The sequence below is a fragment of the Aquarana catesbeiana genome, linkage group LG03 (assembly GCF_042186555.1).
Source record: "Aquarana catesbeiana isolate 2022-GZ linkage group LG03, ASM4218655v1, whole genome shotgun sequence".
NCBI lineage: Eukaryota > Metazoa > Chordata > Amphibia > Anura > Ranidae > Aquarana > Aquarana catesbeiana.
In genome coordinates, this window is record NC_133326.1 from 467,678,005 (window position 1) to 467,699,058 (window position 21,054).

The 21,054-nt window shown below is 43.9% G+C and overlaps 1 protein-coding gene across 2 annotated transcripts in view; it reads left to right on the plus strand.

The window, feature by feature from the left end:
• Positions 1–21,054, plus strand: part of LOC141132463 (securin-like) — a 30,438-nt gene that overhangs the window by 7,780 nt on the left and 1,604 nt on the right. The window contains exons 2-7 of one of the 2 annotated variants that reach the window (XM_073620858.1): positions 1,196–1,298; positions 1,544–1,695; positions 3,190–3,265; positions 3,626–3,781; positions 5,114–5,175; positions 12,941–13,016. In XM_073620858.1, the coding sequence (XP_073476959.1) occupies positions 1,214–1,298; positions 1,544–1,695; positions 3,190–3,265; positions 3,626–3,781; positions 5,114–5,175; positions 12,941–13,016 (607 nt within the window). In that variant the 5' untranslated portion in view covers positions 1,196–1,213. The remainder of the gene's footprint in view (positions 1–1,195; positions 1,299–1,543; positions 1,696–3,189; positions 3,266–3,625; positions 3,782–5,113; positions 5,176–12,940; positions 13,017–21,054) is intronic. The other variant, XM_073620859.1, reaches the window with a different exon arrangement.

Below are 21,054 nucleotides of genomic sequence, written 5' to 3' on the forward strand. Positions count from 1 at the left end.
TCCAATATGGCCCTTGACATCACCAAAGGGCTGCACATGATGGTCAGTATGTACTTTTGATGTCACCAACCCAACATACAGTGGTTGCTGGGTGGCCAGGTGTATCACCAGGTGGCCCTGTGTCTTGCAGATTGCTGTCAGGAGCGGAGCACTACATCACACACTCACACTTTTTTTTTTTTATGCTTTCAGGGAACCCGCTGACAGCTGATGAGTCATCACTTGTTAACCGCTTCAGCCCTGGAAGATTTTACCCCCTTCTTGACCAGAGCGTTTTTTGCGATTTGGCACTACATCGCTTTAACTGACAATTGCGTGGTCGTGCGACGTGGCTCTTTCTTTTGGTGGTATTTGATCGCCTTTTTTGCGCTATAAACAAAATGAGAGCGACAATTTTGAGAACCACTTTTTTTTTACATTTTGCTATAATATCCCCCAAAAAAATTATATATATATATAAATTTTTTTTCCTCAGTTTAGGCCGATACGTATTCTTCTACATATTTTGGTAAAAAAAAATCGCAATAAGCATTTATTGATTGGTTTGCGCAAGAGTTAGTGTTTACTAAATAGGGGATAGGGTTATGGCATTTTTATTACAAAAAAAAAAAAAAAATTTTTTTAGACTGCGACGTTATGGCGGACATTTTTGGGACCATTGTCCTTTTATACAGTGATCAGTGCGATTAAAAATGCACTGATTACAGTGTAAATGACACTGGCAGTAAAGGGGTTAACCACTAGGGGGAGGGGTTAAGTGTGTCCTAGGGGAGTAATTACTAACTGTAGGGGGATGGGCTAGCAGTGTTTCTACTCTGATCACAGCTCCCGATGACAGGGAGTAGAGATCAGTGACACTTGTCACTAGGCAGAACGGGGAGATGCTGTTTACAGGTACGCCTATTTGCCCAGCCGTGCCATTCTGCTGACTTGCATCGGCGTTGCGCCGGTCGGGAACCGGTTAAGGACATAACGGCCGGCTTCCTGGCCTGCTACTTGGCAACCTGCTCAATGGCATAAATTGCCACATTAAATAATGCAGTAATTACCACTACATTGAACAAACCCCGCATTCGGGATTTTCGCAAAATTCTTAGACTTGCTCTTTCACATCTGATTTACCTCAAGTGTTACTGTATTTTATTAGCCCTTATTTAACTCTTTACCCCAGTGTCTTGTAATTACTACTTTACAGTTTTGACTAAAGTGAAGCATGGCAACTGTAATTTTCATTGACCAAGAGAATGGAGATGTTGCTTCTACCTTGTCCAAGGATCGCCTAAAATCAGCAATCCCTGGTGAGTGTTTGACTTGTGCTCAGTTTCCAGCTGTAATTTCTGAGAATGTTGCATTTTTTTTTTAGCTAGTTCATTGCTGCATTTCAATGTTTCTCAAAGCAGATCTTTGGTGGGTTTAGTTGCAAAAGTGGCAATACATCAGTAATGAGTTGTCCCCCCCCCCCCAAATAAACCAACAGCAGAAATGCATATGGTCCATAATTTGTAGCAGAGTGAAAATGTTTATTTTTTTTTCTTTTTTAAAGGAAAAACACTTTTGAAAAGTCATCCAGGGAAAGTGTTTGGCAGCTCTGGCACTGTGGTGAAGCCAAGAAAAGCTCTGGGAAATGTCAACTCTGCAGTTCCACAGAAGAAAGGAGCACTTGGCGTGAAGAATTCTGCACCAGTTACTAAGCAGGTACTAGTCTGAGCAGTGACCAGTCTTAACACAAGTCAAAACTTGCTAGACCTTATGTCAGGCTGCCTGTGCCCACTGGAGATCTAGCACTGCTTTTCATTACCAGACTGAATCTAATGGTACCATAGGCATGGCAAGAGGCTCTAACCTTTCAAATGATTACCATGGAAATTTTTTTAAATCGCTGTAATAGTGGGTGTAGCTTGTCTGAGCTGTGCACTTGCACCTTAAAGTGGTTGTAAAGGCAAAAGCCTTGTCTTAATGCATTCTATGCATTAAGATAAGTGTGCAGCAGCCACCCTAATACTTACCTGAGACTATCTCTATCCTGCTATGTTGCAGGAGAGACCTGACTGTCCTTGGTTAAAACAGCAGCGCGGTGCCATTGGCTCCTGCTGTCAGTGAGCCAGTGAGGAGAGAAAGGGGGCAGAGCCGGGTTGTGGCTCCATGTCTGGATGGACATGGGGGAACTGCAGCTCAGATGCCCCCATAGCAAGCTGGTTGCTGTAGGGGTACTCAACAGGGGGAGGTGCCAGGAGCACCTGATAAGGAGGTTCAGAGCTGCTCTGTGCAAAACCACTGTACAGAGCAGTTAAGTATCATGTTTAACTAAAAAAAAAAATACTTTATCACTTTAAAAGCAGTGACCCTTTCCATATATTGTATGGTTTTTGGCTTGTCTTTATACCTTAAAGCTGAGGAAAGGACTAATTGACATTTCTGTGATCTCATGCAGCTCCCCCAATACAGCCTTGCCATCTTGACATTAGTCTCTGGGGAGGGTAGAGGCAGGACTTTGATTCCTGTATCAAAGCATCCAGAAAGGAGAACCAGACAGCATTGTGCCTGAGTAATTACCAACATACTCTTGACATCTAAGCATTACTGCCAATTTGCTAGCCCCCCTAAGATTTGGGGGGGGGGGGGGGGCGGTCATGCACAGGTCTTTCTCTCCCGTGTACACCTTTGCTCCAGGGGGTGAAAAGGCAGCATAACAATGCTCCCAAAGCTGCAATTTGCAAAACATATAAGCACTTCAAGTGCTCGGGTGGACACTCATTCCACTGGCCAGAAGATTATGTGGGTGGGGGTTTTTTCTGCCTCTAAATGACTGTGCATTGACAATCTCTCAGGCTAACAGGTCAGGCCTGCATTATTGGTTGCCTATATTTTTTTTTTTTTTTTTTTTTTTCATGCTTGGCTGACGACAAAACTAGATTGCCAATGAAATCAATGGCTTTATATTCCTTATGCATAAAGGTGCATCCTCCAGCACTGCACATGTTCAACTCAGTGCACCACCTAAGCATGCTTTAGGTGCCCAGATAAATTGACTCCCACATTTACACTGTCTTTTTTTTTTTTTTTTTTTTTTTTGAATGGTGGGTAAAGGGTTAGAACACTGTAGGTTATTACTGCTGCCTGGAAATTTAGATTGCACACTAAAAGGGTCTTTAGTTTAAAACTACCTATGTTAAACTGTTTAATTTCCAGGCTTCTGAAGCATGCATCAAGCCTAGCAGACAGAGCTACCCTAAGATTGAAAAGTGTGTTCCTTATGATCCTGCAGGTAAGATTTTGTTGGCTTTTATTTTTGTTTTCTTGCAGAAGTTGTTTTTTTCAGGCTTACCCCTTGACTTGCCAAATTGCTTGTTCTGTTTAGTTTTGAGTGGGGTTCTAGTTAAAAGTTTGGTCCTAACTTGAACAGATTAGGACTGACTCGTACTGGTTTGACCTGATTCTTGCCTATAAGGAAGCTAGACACCAGTGACTTTGTAAATTCCGTAATACTGCAAGTAAGTCCTGTCTTGGCCTGTAATGAGGAACACTAGGTACTTGGATCAGTAGTTGGGCAAAGAAGCTGTCATGTGTATGGCTTTAAATTTTTTTTTTTTTTTTTTTTTTTTCCCCCCCCCCCCCCCCCCCCTAGATTTTGAAACCTTTGATGTCCCACAAGAGCACAAACTGAGCCATTTCTACCTTGCTGGAGTCCCCCTGTTTGTGCATGAAAAAGAAGCTGCAAAGTTTGATGCATTGATCCAGGAGCCAGCTCCAATGGATTTTCCAGTCTTTAGCTGGGAGTCAGGTTGGTTTCTAAAATGTGACTTGCTCATGTCACTGGGCATGGAGGATTAACTTTCAGAAGGGAGCAAGAATGAACACGTCTAAGTCTCAGAATCTGCTGTCAAAACTTGACAGACAATGGACATTTAAATGCGGTGGCATTCCCAGCAGACTGAGCTGACCTTAATTCGCCGCCCCCCCCCCCCCCATGTTTATTTATTATTTATTTCAGGTACTTATATAGCGCCGTCAATTTACACAGCGCTTTACATATATATATTATACATTCACATCAGTCCCTATACCCTCAAGGAGCTTACAATCTAAGGTCCCTAACTCACATTCATACCTATACTAGGGCCGATTTAGACAGGATCCAGTTAACCTACCAGCATGTCTTTGGAGTGTGGGAGGAAACCGGAGTACCCGGAGGAAACCCACGCAGACACAGGGAGAACATGCAAACTCCAGGCAGGTAGTGTCGTGGTCGGGATTCGAACCAGCGACCCTTCTTACTGCTAGGCGAGAGTGCTACCCACTGCGCCACTGTGCCGCCCCATGTTCCTCCACTACATACATTTTTCTAGAGCAAAGAAGGACCAGGGAAGATGGTAACTGGGGAAAGAGCTGTGCAGGTTGTGCAGCACCTACAAAGTGATTGGACACACAAGTCGGCATAACCTCAACCATTCCAGAAAGGCTTCAAGGGGTGTGATTGGCTGGTGCTGTGCAGCTCAGCATGCTTTGCCTTTAAGGATCCATGTCTACAGCTGTAATTGCTAAGATGATTGTACCCAGATCCTGTAAGAAACCCTGTGCAATGATCTATTGTCTGGTAGGGTGCTATACAGGTTCATGGCAATGGACCCTCTGCAGCAAGATGGTGTGCCATGATGGCCTAGTGCCCATGACAGGAGTATGTGTGGCATTGGGCTTGCTGCCTCAGTGTTTTTAAACCATTCCTGCTGCTGAACCTGCCCTCCCTGATGTACTGCTATGCTTGTGTTTTCTGCAACTGATCGTGTTGCACTCCTCCATTAGACAATGCAGTTGTGGGGTCATCCTGTGTTGGGTCACCTCTACAGCTGTGACATGCATTAATCAAGGGGAACCAGGAAGTAGATCTTGTCCTGGGTGGTGCTTCACTTGGAGTATCAGGGCAGAGTGGCAGTGTAGATGACTGAAGAGGGTGGGGCACAAAGTGTTTGGTTGGCAGCTCTCCAAATTTAAGTAGTTGTACCATTTGTCCAAATTTTTAAATCTCATACTGAAGGTTAATACTTTCACATTGTATCTAGGTGTCTGAAACCTGAATTATACAAGTAACTTTTTTTTTTTTTTTTTTTTTCCCCAGATATTGCAGACACACTACCATCTTTCCTGGCTACCTCTGATGCACTGGATTTACCTCAGAAGGTAAACTGATTTTATAATCTGTAATAGTCTCAATTTTCAAGGATGCAGAAGAACAGGGACAAAATGGCAAAGATCTTGTGTTCACCTGACCGCACTTCTTCTTTTTCACCCCCCCCCCCCCTCCAAGGAAGTTTGAGTCTGTTGCCTTGTCAGTGCTTTCAATGCTCCACTGAGTTTTAGTTAAGGGGTCATTTGACCATTGGGTACAGCAAATCACTAGGTCTAGTCACACAGAATTTCCAAGACTGGAGCAGTTGTGCAGGGCACCTAATTGGCTTCTCTCTCAGATGAGATGACAACTGACTAGTTACTATGCAGTATATACTATATTTCAGTTTTGGGAGATTCTACCTCAGGATTTTGGTGCCATGTTGGGTTGAGATGGTTTTTGCAAGTGCACGGCGTAAAAATGTTCAATGTGTGCACTGAATGGCAACATAAGGGGTCTGTGTACCCCTATAGGCAGATGAGCAACTAAAAGTGACTTGTAATTCTGCCTTTAGGGCAAGTTCAGATCTTGCAGTCTAATCATAGCCTAGCCATTATGACTGGGCTGCAACAGACTTGGACATAAAGGCATATGACGCCTTGCCATGTGTTTGGTATAGTCTTTGTGTTGGTGACTGCTGTTGGGCAGTTTCTCACTGGCATGCAAAAATAGCACTTTTTGTTTCCTGAAGGCACTAATGACTTGTTCTAAAGTGCAATATCTTGCAGGATTGTTATGGCGCACATGCAAAACGTGTGTCTCCTGCATATGTATGTTGCAATGGTATGCAAATTTGCTGTGTTAAATATAGGGCATTGACTTTATTGATTATAAAAATGGCTGTCAACTGGCTTCATTGACTTAGGTTTTTCAGCTGATTAGTTGGCCTGCATACAGAATGCATTGTTTACATCTCATACATACAGCTCAGTTCACTGCCCATACATGTCAGTGCCTCTAGAAGAGGTGTGGGGTGTTTCTGTTTTTTGTTTTGTTTTTCTTTCCCCCCCCCCCCCCCCCCCTCTCTCCACTTGGCTGAAGACTAGTGTAGCTGGTTTGAGCTTGGGAGCAGATCTATGGCGTCAAATCATTTAGATTGTGGTGGACCACTATTGTGTGTGTTTGAAGGGGGGGAAAAAAAAACTTTTACACATTTTCTATACATGTTAGTTTACATATCTTTACATTTTATTTCTTTACTATATAAATCCCCAAATTTTTCTCATTCTACTACCAATCTCTCTAATTCCTTTCATTCTCACTCAACCACTTAGTCACTTATGTTCTATTTTCAGGCATTCCCATATCCATTGTTAAATAGGATCTATTCCACTTTGCCCATATATTTTCATATCTCTGCACATTTCCCCTTTGTTCATACAATATCTTCTCATAAGGTAGGATCTGATTTACTGCTCTTACCATTGATTTAATGTCGGTGGGTCTGGCTGAATCCATTTCTCTACTATTTGTTTTCTTGCCAAAAATAACGCTTCCCGCAAAAACGTCCTAGTGTCTGTTCTCACCCTTCTCTTCCAATACTCCCAGCAAACAAAGTTCAATCGTACCTGTGACAGATCTATTTAACTTTTTCCAGTTTTCTGACCACCTGCTGCCAGTACCTCCCTATATTGTCACAATACCACATCACATGGAGGAAATCTGCTCCTCCCTGCCCACATCTTGTGCACTCAGGTGTAGCCATCCTCCCCATTTTATATAACCTATTTGGAGCCAAATAGGTCTGATGTATTATGTTTAATTGAATTATCTTATTCATTGCTGGGCATACTTTCAAGTGGGAGGAGCAGACTTCATCCCATTCCTGATCATTCATATCTGGAACAGCTATCTGCCATTTATCTCTTACTCCCAGCGGTTCCCCTCTTATTTTATTCTGTAACAGGTGTGAGTATAATTTGGATACCAATCCCTTTGGTCCCTGTGATCTCAAAATACCTATTAAGGGTGTATTTAGATATTTTTAATTCCTTACTTCTAAACAGTACCTGTAATACCTGCCTTAACTGCAAATGGCTATAAAACTGTTTGCGTGTGTAATATATATATTTTTCATAGGACAACATATTTTTATCATACAGTTGACCAATGCTTGTTACCTTATTCTGTTTCCAAAATTTACTTCCCTCAAATTTTTCCAAATGCTCAAATGTCAGGTTATGCCATAAGACAGTTTCTGGTGGGATGTCTGCGTATCCTGTCACACTTTTTTTTTTTTTTTTTTTTTTGTTCCGGTTTACTTAAGCGTTTCAGTTGCCCTGCCAGATAATCTAAATCTGGGAGCGCCAACCCTGCTGCTGTTTTGGGTCTCTGTAGCGTGTTAAGTTACATCTACCATATGCCCAAATAAACCTAGTCATCTGAGAATTTAACTCTTTTTAAATATCCTTTTTTTTGGTATTTTTACCAGCGAGTGTGTAAACACATACAGGCACTTAGGAAGCACTATTGACTTTATTAGCTGTATGCTTCCTGCCATTGATATTGGTAATTTTACCCATATTGCCAGTTTTTTCTTAATATATTCTGCCACAGGAAGGATATTAGCTTTTATAGAGTCGGCATGATCCAGGGTAATATATACTCCTAAATATTTGAATGTATCAACTATTTTTAGTGGGGTCTGGGGTCTTCTGCCATTACCTGGTCCATGCAGCATCAAAGCAGATTTCTGCCAATTAATCGTCAACCCTGAAAATATCCCATATCTTTCTATTTTATTCATTGCCTCTCTCATGGAGGTGTGCACATCCTCCATATACAATATGTCATCCACATATAACCCTATGTGCTCAACCTTTTCCCCCAATTTAATATCTTTTAGATTGTCTGTCTAAATCTATTTACCAATGCTTCGATTGCAAGGGCAAATAGTTGAGGGGACATTGGGCAGCCCTGTCTTCCCCCCCTATATAATTTTATTGTAGGTGATAATCCATTTATTAATAAATTTGAGCATGGTTGCTTATATAATCCTGCCCATTTCCTAAATTTTTCCCCAAAACCACTTTTTTTTTTTTTTTTTTTTTTTTTTTTTTTTTTTTTTTTTTTCCTCAGCACTATTTTTGTAGAAACTCCCATTCTATGGAATCAAATGCCTTGGCTGTATCCAACAATGCCAAGGCACTTGTCTCCAGAAAAAAACTCAGCTGTACAATAAGTTGGGTTCTTCTAATATTTATTGAGGTAGATTTCCCAGGCATAAATCCTGTTTGATCTTCCGACACAATTGATAGGATTACTCCATTAAACCTTTTTGCAAGTATTTTTTTCCAATATCTTGTAATCGATATTCAGCAAAGAAATTGGTCTTTATGACGCACAATCGGATCTATCCTTTTCTGGTTTTGGTATTAATATTACTGTTGCTTCATACATGGACTGGGGCATCTCTCCCTGAGAAAATGCTCTCATACATCTTAGTCAGGGCTGGTACATTTCCAGCAGTATACCATCCGGTCCTCGAGCGGATGGTATACTGCTGGAAATGTACCCTTACCCATAGAAAAAATAGCCTCTCACACTTCCCCTTCCTCCAATCTTTCTCCAACCCTTTTTGTTACTGTTAGTTTAAGGATATCTAGGTCCTCTAGATATTTCTCTAGCTCTTCTCCATTGCAAGTCCATGTTGAAGAATACATATTGACATAGTATCTTTGGAAACTCATAAGTATCTCTTCTGCTGTTTTCACCATTTCCCCCTTCTCATTCCTCACTTCTGAGATCACAAATGATGCTCTCTGTTTTAGCTAATAGGTTAGAATCCTATTTTAAATGATGTCCTTGCTCAATTTTTTTTTTTTTTTTTTGGTTTCTGCTGGAACCACTTATGTTTGGCATTAACTGATATTTGATTTTTATACTGATGTGCTAATCCTGCCCACTTTATCTGACTTATATTCAAGGGGTTGTTTACAAACTCAGCTTCTGTGTGTGCGCATCTCTGCCAATTCTTCCTGTCTACTATTAGTAGATAGATAGATAGATAGATAGATAGATAGATAGATAGATAGATAGATAGATAGATAGATAGATAGATAGATAGATAGATAGATAGATAGATAGATAGATAGATAGATAGATAGATAGATAGATAGATAGATAGATAGATAGATAGATAGATAGATAGATAGGCCTTAAAGGTATCCCAGAGCACCCCTTCCATTTTTCTCTCCCCCGTAGGCTTCCAAAAACATTACCGTCTGGTATTCTATCATTTTGGTCCAATCTGGGTCAACCAATGGTATTGACTCCTAGAGCCCATTTTTAACTCAAAGACCGACCCAGAGTGATCAGACACCCCTCTAGACATATATTTAACAGATTGCACCATCGGGAGTATCTTTGCATTTCCCATCGCCAGGTCGATTCTAGACACCCCTCCCTGGTGCATGCCAAGAATATTTCTTGTGGTCTGGATTTCTAATCCTCCATAGGTCAAACCATCCAACTTAATTTGCAAACCTTTCCAAGGACTTAAGCCCCATACACACGATCCGAATATCGGACGAATGATCGTCCGTTTTTGTTTGCATGCTAATCTCACATCGAATCTGATGAGTTTACTAAAGTCCCGAAAATTCCCGTACGACAGAATAAAAATTCGGAAGCGATGTCATGTGTTGCAATGCATTTGTATTGCATTTTCGAACGATAGCTGTACCGATTAAACGAAAATCGTACGATCTGGCATCGTACGGAAAAAATTTCCGTGCATGTCCGATAGAATAATATCGGATGAACTGTCCTGATCGGCTCTCGAAAGCTCTGTACTAACGATCCGATTATCGTACGATCGTTTCGAATGCGGCATTTTACGTACGATTTTCGGATCGTGTGTACGGGGCATTAGACCCCACCATTCCCCTTTTGAATGTTTTTTCCAAACCTATCCAATTTTGGATTTAACCACATATTAAAATCTTCCGTACATATAACATGCGTCTGGATATTCTGACATAAATATCATTGCCTCTTTTAATAGTTTCATTGTAGCAGGTTGGGAGATCTCCCTCTCCTGATTGTGCTGATAAAAAAGCTGACTATAACTTCAGCTGTGACTTGCAAATGACTTCTGTAATAGAAGTTAATGCAAGTTTCCTAAGGTTATCTGTGGAGAGGATTCTCTCCTCCACTGGGCAGCCTGCCAAGTCTGATAAGATACATTGTATCTTTCAGGTTCTTTTTATCAATAGACTGAACTCCATGTGTAGGAGCTCTCAGTTTAACCATTTAAAGACTAAATCTTTTCTGACACTTGTTGCTTACAAGTAAAAATCCTGTATTTTCTGCTAGAAAATCACTTAGAACCCCCAAACATTATATATATTTTCAGCAGAGACCCTAGGGAATAAAATGGTGATTGTTGCAATATTTTATGTCACACGGTATTTGCGCAGCGATCTTTCAAACGCAATTTAAAAAAAAAAAATACAGTAATGAATTAAAAAAAAAAACCTAAGCAGTAAAGTTAGCCCATTTTTTTTTTTTTCGTCCAAAAGTTTTGATTACCTGTTTTTGTGTATTTATTATTTAAGATATATATTTTTTTTTTTTTTTGTTTTTTTTTAATTATACATACAAGTGAACTGATTGCAGGTTTGTTTTGTTTAATGTTTAAATGAGAATTTCTGTATTAAGGCTGCTTTCACACTGAAGCGGCATGCGTTGATGGTAAAACGCTGCTAGTTTTAGCGGGGCGCTTATAACCCAGCTAGCGGCCGAGGAAGGGGTTAAATGCGCCGCTGCCAAAACGCTTTGCAGGCGCTTTGGTAGCGGTGCGCATTCATTTCAATGGGCAGGAGTGGTGGAGCAGCGGTATACACCGCTCCAAAGATGCCGTTTGCAGGACTTTTTTTTTACATCCTGCCAGCGCATCGCCTCAGTGTGAAAGCACTCGGGATATCACACTGAGACTGCAGGGGAGCCGTTTTACAGGCGCTATTTTTAGCCCAAAAGCACCTGAAAAACGCCCCAGTGTGAAAGGGGTCTAACTGTTAGCTTTTATGAGATGAAGGGGGAAAAAAAAGGAAAAAAAAAAAATCGGCCAAATATATCGGCCCAAAACAATCGGCATCGGCCAGAGAAAAACCCATATCGGTCGACCTCTAATACCCATAATGACAAATGGCATTGAATGCACCAGGGCAAATAGAAAAACATATCTCCCCTCTGGATCCTTTACCCTGATGCACAATAAGGGAACCCCCCCCCTTGAAAAAGTTGTATGGCATGAATGACTTGACCATTGAATCCAGGGCTTTTTCAAAAGATCAAGTCTTTAACTAAATGTGTCTCTTGGATGCAAATTATTTTAGCTTGTACCTTGCTAATTTCAGTAAAGACCTGTGTTTGTTTTAATTGTGTACCCAAACCTCTCTCATTCCATGGAAGAAAGTGCACTGATTACTCATGTTTTCTTCCTTGACCCGGAAAAATCTATCCATGCCCTTCACAGCAAAAACAAACTTTTACCTACCCCCCCCCCCCCCCCCCCCACTTCCAATATGAATTGGTCCTCTCGGTAGTGTCTTTATCTGAAAGTTTATCTAGGTTTAATAGTCTGCATCCATGCTCTAGCTTGTTCCGGTGTACTAAAAGTCTTTCCCCCTTTCTCCACTCTCAAACATGCTGGATATGCCATAGAGTATTCAATTCCTGCTTCTCTCAGCCTTCTTTTTATCTCAAACGTTGCTCTTTGCTTTCTTAACTTCTAAAGAAAAATCTGGAAATATTGACGCTTTGCTATTTTCAGTGAATCTCTCCTTTTTTGTCTTGCTCTCTGCAGTTCAACATGCATGCTAGCAAAGGTCTGGGTGGGGGGACCCTGGTTTTGGCGTTGTTGCAGGCGCCCTCTCAACTGCAAATGTTGCTGGTGCCTCCATATCTGGGAACATGTCTTTCAACCACTTTGCTATAAAGTCCCCTAGATTAAACCCCTCCACTTTCTCTGGCAATCCAACTATTCTTAAATTGTTGCAGAGCATCCGATTCTCAATCGTCTGTTTTTTGTTGCAATATAACAATCTGTTTTTTTTTTTTTTTTTTTTTTTTATGGTTTATAAAATAGACTTGAACAAAAAAGCAGGAAAATTAAATAGGGAGTAAATTAACCGCTTCAGCCCCAGACCGTTTGACTGGCCAAAGACTAGCACTTTTTGAAATTCGGCACTGCATTGCTTTAACTGACAATTGTGCGATGTGGCTCCCAACAAAATCAACTTCCACCCCCCCCCCCCCCCCCCCCCCCAAAAATAGAGCCTTCTTTTGGTGTATGTGATCACCTCTGCGGTTTTTATTGTTTGCGCTATAGACAAAAGAGCAGCAATTTTGAAAAATGCGTTATTTTTTTGCTATAATATAGAGAGACACTTAAATTTTTAGTCCCTTTTATTCCTATTACATCCCTTGTAATAGAAAAAGGCATGACAGGACCTCTTAAATATGAGATCTGGGGTCAAAGACCTCAGATCTCATTTACACTAAAATGCAATAAAAAATAAAATTGGCTTTTTTTTTTTTTTTTTTTTTTTTTTTTTTTGAGCTATGGGCAGAAGTGATGTTCTGATGTCGCTTCCGCCCTGCAGTGTCAATGAGATGGGTGAGGGGTCTTCCCCTCACACCTTTGTCAGCCCAGGGGGCAGACACAATTGCCGCTGCCCACAGCTCCGGTAAGTCTGTAAAAGGGGTAGGCTGGGCTCAATCTAACCTGTATTGGCTGCTGCCTTTAATAAATGGTTAAATATTCTATTTCAGATGTCTGAAGCCTGCATCAAGTCAAGCGGACAAAGCTACCCTGAGATCGAGAAGTGTCTGCCATACCATCCTGAAGGCAAGTGTTTACTGGGGGGGGGGGGGGGGGTTTCAGGCTTGCTTGTCATATTTTCTAAACTGCTTGTATGCTACAGTGTACACCACTGAATGTTTTCCTTCCCAAAGGCTTTCCATATCCTAACTCTTGTCAATGTATAGAAAACACTGTAGCTCTGTATTCGTTGCATCCTGTACTTTTTTTTTTTTTTTTTTTTTTTGTCACAGATCCCAAGAGTTTGCTACCAACATTGTCTAGTTCCAACAGAACTGAGGCAATGGTGGAAGTGTCCAAGCTCTAAAGAAATGACTGTAGTGTTTCCTGGGAAGTGGGTGTGGCTGCACTCTCTAGGTGCTGTCCTGAGACTTTAAGTTCTCCCTTGAAGCTCCTCACCATGATCCGCTGTCCCAGGGTGGCAGACAATGAAGGAACAAGCGAGTAGCGACATGGTTGGCAAAATAGCCAACAGCTCTGATTCGGAGCAGGAAGATGGGGAAGGAAAGAAGGGGGTGGTTTCTTGGCTACTTCCTTGCAGGGATGACCTGATGTGTTGGGGCTCCCTAACAGGCCTAAAGCAAGAAGGCTTCAAATGGGCAGCCTGGTTACTGAGGAAGACACCCTGAGATCGAAAGCACTCTCAGATAAAGTGGTGGCTACACTTCTGAGAGCCAGGAAGCCTAACAGTATGGCAATCTACAGAAAAAAAAAATTAAAAGCTGGTGCACTGAAAATAGCAAAAAGATGGCTACACTGACTATTCTAGAGTTCCTACAGCAGGGTGCTGATAAAGGTCTAGTGCTTAGTATGCTGAAGGTCCAGTAGCAGCGTTTTCAGTGTATCTAGAATGGACAGTACACGAAGACCAATTTGATTGTTTTTTGCAAAGTGTTGGCTAAGTATGGATCACCCAAGACAAATGTCCCACATGGGATTTGTCGGTGGTACTAAGGGGATCATCAAAAGCCCCTTTGAGCCTCTACGAGAAACATCTTTCCACTTGCTGACGCTAAAACTGTCTTCCTCGTGACTACAGCACATAGGATAGAACTCCAGGCTGTCAGAGCCTTTCCTCAAAATTCACAATGACCGAATCATTTTTGAAACGGATCCGGTTTCTGTGTTTAATCATTGGACCACTTTTGGCTGGGTTAACTTTAAACCTGAAAAGGTCCCAAATTCCTCTATAATGCACTAGGGTTTGGCACGTGTGCCCTGGGGTTGGAGGAAACAAAATGGTGGGATGTTTTTAGTGATCTTAAGCAAGAGTGGGCAGCCTTGGGGTACCACATAGAGGGTTTGGACAGTTCTCCTGGATTTATTTTAGCAAATGGGAAAGCATACATGGAATGGATTAAGTGTGGGAAATCAGCTAGATACTTGGAAAACCCACTTCCATCTAATGCTACCATAGGCTTGTGGGTACAACTCCAGTTATATGGACAGCCATGTCCATTCCGGTCTGCTTGTTTTGATTGCAGAAAAGTTCAGTGGGTTTGTCCAATCTGTTTGATGACATGAACAGTATATAGGAGAGATGCACATCTATCCGCCTATTAGGTCTTGCAGATGTATTCATCTGTCCCCCATCTTGAATGGGGTGTTGGCTTGTACATCCTGTGCTTTCTCTTGTTAGGTGATGGTGGTTTTGTAGGAGTGACAGTCTGGCCTTCATCTTTCACTGTTTTCTTGTGTAACCTAAAATCATTCCAGGAAAACCAGGTGGATTCTGTTCTCTGCAGTAGATGCGCTTAAGGTCTCCATACAACTGATCTCATTGACTATTGTGATCCACCTACCTGTTGTGAGGTTCTATGTGCTTCCACTTCCATACAATACATGATTTTATAAAATGAATGAACTGGGTTTTGGCTAGTGGTCATCCCCCAAGAGCTATTCCTGTAAGTTGTGTGATCGGAGTCTTTTGGATTCTTTTTGAAAGGTCCCAGGAGCAGGCATTCCTAGAGCACGTCAAATGGTGTTTTGCTAGAAACAAAGGGCAACAACTTTGGAAACACAATATTTGCTATAATATCCCCTTTTTTTCCTTCAGGTTAGATAATAATAAATTATTATTATTTTTAACTGTGCGGGGAGGGAACTGACTATAGGAGATGACAGATCTTGGGTCCTAGCTATTAGGAACTCTCAATCTGCCTCAGAACAGGGATTTGTGTGTTTACACATGTCCCTGTTCTGCCTCTCGTGCCCGGCCAGCCACAAGCATCGGCACCCCTGCAATGCAGCTGGTGTGCGCCTGCTTAAAGGAGCCGATGTACAGCTACAACTATTCATGGTATTGTGCTGACCTGCTGCAGTATGATGGCGGCTGGTCAGCAAGTGGTTAAAGGTTGTCGCCAGAATTTTCTTATAAATGGTTCTCTCATTCACTTGCAAAAGTGCTGAACTCAACCACTTCAAGTCCATTTCCTAGCATAGCCCTGTTCTGTGAGCTGTATTGGCTTTGTGCCAATTCAGCTCCTCTACGCCCTTGCCTCCCACATACTTTTTTGCCAGGGTAGAAAGACTAGTATTGTCACCTGAGTGATCGCTGAGCTTGGATGCTGACATCACATTCAAGATGGTGGCCTCCAGCGTTCTCAGGTTCTTGGTCTACAAAAGGCACTTCATAGGTAAATGGCATGCAGAAGTTAAACAAATTGTATGAAACTGAAATGACTGGTGACAGTTTCTCTACAATTGCATTTTAATGCTTGAGACTGCAACTGACATAACTATGTGGCTGAACTGTTGTCTTGCCAAGTAAATGCTATTTAACTTCAGTAATGCAAAGCACAAGCTGCTTGATCGGTAATGGCCATGGAAGGTTTCCTAGCAAGTGTGTATGTATATGTATATGTATATATTTTAATTTTTCCCTTTCCGTCATTTCAGGACAGCCACAATAGAGAGATAGTCTCCTCCCCTTCCTCTGGAAACACTGCGCCAGCCCATAAAATCTCTCCTCCCCTGCCAGACCTCAGTTATTAGTGTTTCCTCCGGTGGGGAGACACTGTGCAGAGGAACCAGGCCGGGTGCAGTCAGGGAGACTGTGGCCTCTTTCTAAGAAAATCATCCCTAGGGAAGCAGGGGCTTCCAGGATGAAGAGTGGCGGTACATACCGCAGCTGAAGCCACCCCTTCCTTGCTGAGCGCGGCATCAGGTCGTGGGGGACCCCTATCGCGTCCACAGGGCCGCAGCATGGAGACAGTCCGCTCTCCCCTGTATCCATACAGGCCGCAAATTTGGAACCAGCGGGCCGGACGACGGGTGACGTCATTTCCGGCGGGGGGGGCGGACGCTTTCCCTTTGAACCGCGACTTCCGGTTCCGGGTCGCGGGGCTGATAGGGGGCCGGGCTCAGGCTGGAGTGAGTCGCTTCACATGTACACAGTGTGAGACTCTACACAGGCAACCACCTGCAGTCATGTCTGAGGCAGATGCTGCAGCTCATTCGGACGCTGTCTCCAGCCTTCCAAAGGTAAGAGTTCCCTGGGGAGGGGTCCTCTCTATCTAAGGTTTGCTCTCCCTCTTGTATGGTTCCTTACTTAGAGGGAGGGCAGTCCCCCTGGGTGGTCAGGGGGTGGGGGGGTGAGCGCAGTTCCCTTAAGATGGATCTGGTACACCCCCAGGGTTGTTTCCACTTAAACTTGCTGGAAGTAATATGGTTTTTTTGTATGTATTTTCAGAAATCTACAGAAAAAACAAAACAAAGTCCACTCATGTCTCTAAAAGGAAGTGTGCCTCTTGTAGAGACAGTTTAGGGGAAGCATGGACTAAAGTTTTGTGTAAGGAGTGCATAGACTCCCTGGTTAAGGAAAGGGAATCTGAACAGCAGTCTGGGTTGGCAGCTTCTGTGAAAGAGCTGTCATCCACCTTTTCATCTTTTAAAACCTTTTTTGAGACGTTCAAGCTTCCCTCTAAACCCATTCAGCAGGACACAACCCCGCCTCATGCTCAGGGCTCTGCACCTGCCAGATCTACCAGTTTAGTTATGGCAGAGGAGATGGCAGGCCCTTCCGGGGTGGAGCAGAGGCAACCGGACAGTGGCACGTCTGATTCCCATGAGGAATCAGAAGGGGAGGACCAGGATGGGGAGTCCAGGAAAATCTCCAGGTATAAATTGTCCCTGGATGAGGTGGAAGATCTCTTGGGGGCAATATATACAACCCTCGGGATACACGAGGATAAAAAACCCCTATCTCTCCATGACCGTATGTATAAGGGCTTGGGAGATCAAAAAAGAAAAGTGTTTCCAGTACACGAAGTGCTGGTGGAAACAAGGAGTGGCAGGATCCTGAGAGGAAGCCCTTTTCTAGCTCCCTTAAGAGAAGATTTCCATTTTCAGAGGATCCAGCGTCCATTTGGAATAAAAATCCCAAGTTGGATGCCGCCTTCTCTCAGGTCTCTAGACACACAGACCTGGCATTCGAGGATATGGGGGCTTTGTCGGATGTCATGGACAAAAGGATAGACTCACTTCTAAAAAAGACGTGGGACTCAACTGTGGGTAACTTAAAGCCAGAAATGGCTGTTACAGTCGTAGCCCGCAATTTAGAGCACTGGCTTTTCCAGATTCAGGAGCACATTGAAGCTGGCACAGCCAAGGAGACTATCCTAGCCTCGTTCCCCACGATTCTGCGAGGAATCGCATACATTGCAGACGCCTCAGCAGAGTCAGTCCGTATGTCGGCCAGATCAGCGGCGCTGGCGAATTCGGCCAGAAGAGCGCTCTGGCTGAAAACTTGGCCGGGGGACACCGCCTCCAAGGTCAAATTGTGCGGGATACCCCTGACAGGTGATCTACTCTTTGGCCCTGGTTTAGAGACGGTCTTAGACCGTACGGCGGACAAAAAGAAGTCCTTTCCGCCTAAGAGGAAAGCCCCAGCTCAGACGAGAAAGGGGTTTCGTCCGAAAAAAGGCAAGGAATCTCCCAAGCAAGGGAAGAAAACTTGGGGCCAAAGAGGCAAGGGCAGAGGAGGGGCGATTTTTCGCCCTCCTGAGAAGGCCCGTAAAGATCAATGACTCTCTAGGGACGGTGGGAGGAAGACTGGGGGCCTTCCTTCCACAGTGGGAGACCCTCTCTCCCAACCGATTCATCCTGGGGGTCATAAGAAGGGGGTATCTCTTGGAATTCTCAACAAAGGTTCCTTGTTACGAAGCTTCCCAGCTGCACAGCAAGGGCCGAAGCTTTGGTGGACGCCCTGAAGGAACTGGAGATTCAGAACGTAGTTCACAGAGTACCAAGGGGGCAGGAAGGAGAGGGGTTCTATTCCCACGTATTTGTGGTGAAAAAGCCCTCGGGAAAATTCAGACTGATTCTGAATTTAAAACCCTTAAACAGGTCAATCTGTTACAAAAGGTTCCGCATGGAGTCAATCTTTACGGTCAGGGCCCTGCTACCACACAACTGTTATATGGTGTCTCTGGATCTCAGAGACGCATATTTACACGTCCCTATCGCAGAAACCTCCCAGAGGTTCCTCCGTTTAGCAGTAGACCTGCAGGGCACAATACTGCATCTGCAGTTTCAAGCACTGCCCTTCGGGCTATCCTCCTCGCCCCGCATATTCACAAAGGTACTGGCAGAGGCGTTGGCCTTCCTGCGACTCCAGGGGGTATCAGTTATAGCCTATCTGGACGACCTGCTTCTTTTTGCAGTATCCCCAGAACAGTTGATCAGAGACCTCGATCTAACCAAGAGGGTTCTAACAGGTTTGGGGTGGCTGCTGAACTTAGAAAAGTCCAGTCTCATTCCCTCACAGCGCATTGTGTACCTGGGGTACCTGCTGGACACTACGCTCTCGAGAGTTTTTCTTCCAAGGGAAAAAATTCTAAAACTGGACAGAGCAGTCCTCTCCCTCCAGTGCAACCATCTGGTGTCCAAGAGGTCCATAATGTCAACATTAGGCCTTCTAACTTCTACTCTTCCAGCAGTGCAGTGGGCAGGATTACATTTTCGCCCCCTACAATCATTTGTACTAAGAGTATGGGACCACAGTCAGAGGGATCTAGACACCTTAGTACAGGTTCCCCATCAAATAAAGAGATCTCTTTGGTGGTGGAGGAAGGAAGTGAACTTGTCACAGGGACGTCTGTGGCTCATCCCAGTCCCACAGATCCTAACCACGGATGCAAGTGGCAAGGGCTGGGGGGCACATCTGGGATCCCTTCTAGCGCAGGGCACATGGAAGGGCGACGAGCTGCAGAGGTCTTCCAACTGGAAAGAGCTGAGGGCAGTAGGCCTAGCCCTCAGATTCTTCAAAAAGGAACTCCAGGGCCACCATGTACAGGTACGGTCGGACAACTCATCCACCGTGGCCTATATAAACAAGCAGGGAGGCACCAGGAGCGGAAGTCTGCTGGCCCTAGCAGAAGACATTCTAAGCTGGGCCGAGTCCAACACTCTCTCACTCTCAGCGGTTTTTTCTGAGAGGGGAGAGGAATATAATCGCATTTTTTCTCAGCCGGAGGAGTCTAAAGGAAGGAGATTGGGCCCTCAACCGGGAGGTTTTCAATCTCATATCCGAGAAATGGGGACCCCCGGAAGTGGATCTTTTCGCTTCAAAAGACAACGCGAAAACCCCTGTTTTTTCTCCCTAAACGCAGGGGAAGGGAGCACTGGGAGTGGACGCATTATCTCAGAATTGGCATTTCAGGACATGTTATGCCTTCCCTCCTCCGGTACTATTACCGGCGGTTCTGAGGAAGTTTCAATTAGAGAGCACCTCTCTTATTCTGGTAGCTCCACATTGGCCGAAAAGGGCAGGTTTTCTATCCTCAGTCAGTTAGCAGCGGAACCTCCCCTTTTCCTTCCACCTCGAAAGGATCTTCTGTCGCAGGGTCCAGTCCTCTGCCCACAGGTTGCAGCAGGTGGAAATTAGCGGCCTGGCTACTGAGGAGGGTATATTAAGATCCAAGGGTTTTCAGAGAGCTTGATCTCTACCCTCCTCAACAGTAGGAAAAGGAGGACCCGTAAGATTTACAAAAAGGTCTGGCTCCTTTCAACAAATGGTGCATAGAAAACTCCTTCTCGGTGCAGAGTCCCCGTAGCTGTGTTGGAATTTCCTGCAGTGTGGAGCGGACAAGGGTTTATCGGTAGCTACCCTTAAGTCAGGTTTCAGCACTCAGTGCTTACCTGGAGAAGTCTCTGGCTACCAATCCATGGGTGGTCAGATTCTTTAAGGCACTGTCAAGACAGAGACCTACCAGGGGTCCTCCCTTTCCCGGGTGGGACCTATCTCTGGTTTTACAGAGCCTTACAGGAAGTCCCTTTTGAGCCATTGGACAAGTGCCTGTTAAAGGGAACTTACCCTAAAAACAGTATTTTTAGTTGCAGTAACAACTGCCAGGAGGGTCAGCGAATTGAGGCGTTATCAATTAGACCTCCTTTTTGTGTTATTTTGCCAGACAGGATAGTCCTTAAGACTGATCCAGCTTTTTGCCTAAGGTGGCGTCAGGCTTTCATAGAAGCCAGGAAATAGTTCTACCCTCGTTTTGTCCCAATCCTTCAGGTGAAAGGGAACTAAAATTTCATTTTTTAGATGTAAGGAGGTGTATCTTACAATACCTAGAGATGACTAAGACAATAAGGAAGTCTGATTCTCTATTTATTTTATTTTCTGGGGCCAGAAAGGGTCTCAGAGCGTCCCGACGCACGATTGCCAGGTGGCTTAGATTAGCTATTGGGCAGGCATATTCCTTAGCAGGGAAGGAGGTCCCTAGAGGCATAAAGGCACACTCCATCAGAGCAGTGGCAACTTCCCAGGCAGAGAAGGCTGGAGCAACGCCAGAGCAAATATGCAAGGCAGCGACATGGTCCAGCTACTCCACTTTCGTTAGACATTACAGAGTGGACCTGGTGGCGGCAGGTGAGCAGTCTTTTGGGCGAAAAGTTCTGCAAGCTGTAGTCCCACCCTAATTGGTAAGTGCTCGATTATCCTCTCTATTGTGGCTGTCCTGAAATGACGGAAAGGGAAAATTAAAGTTACGTACCGGTAACGTCTTTTCCTGTAGTCTTTCAGGACAGCCCTAGTTACCCACCCTAAGCTTGGGGGGGTCTT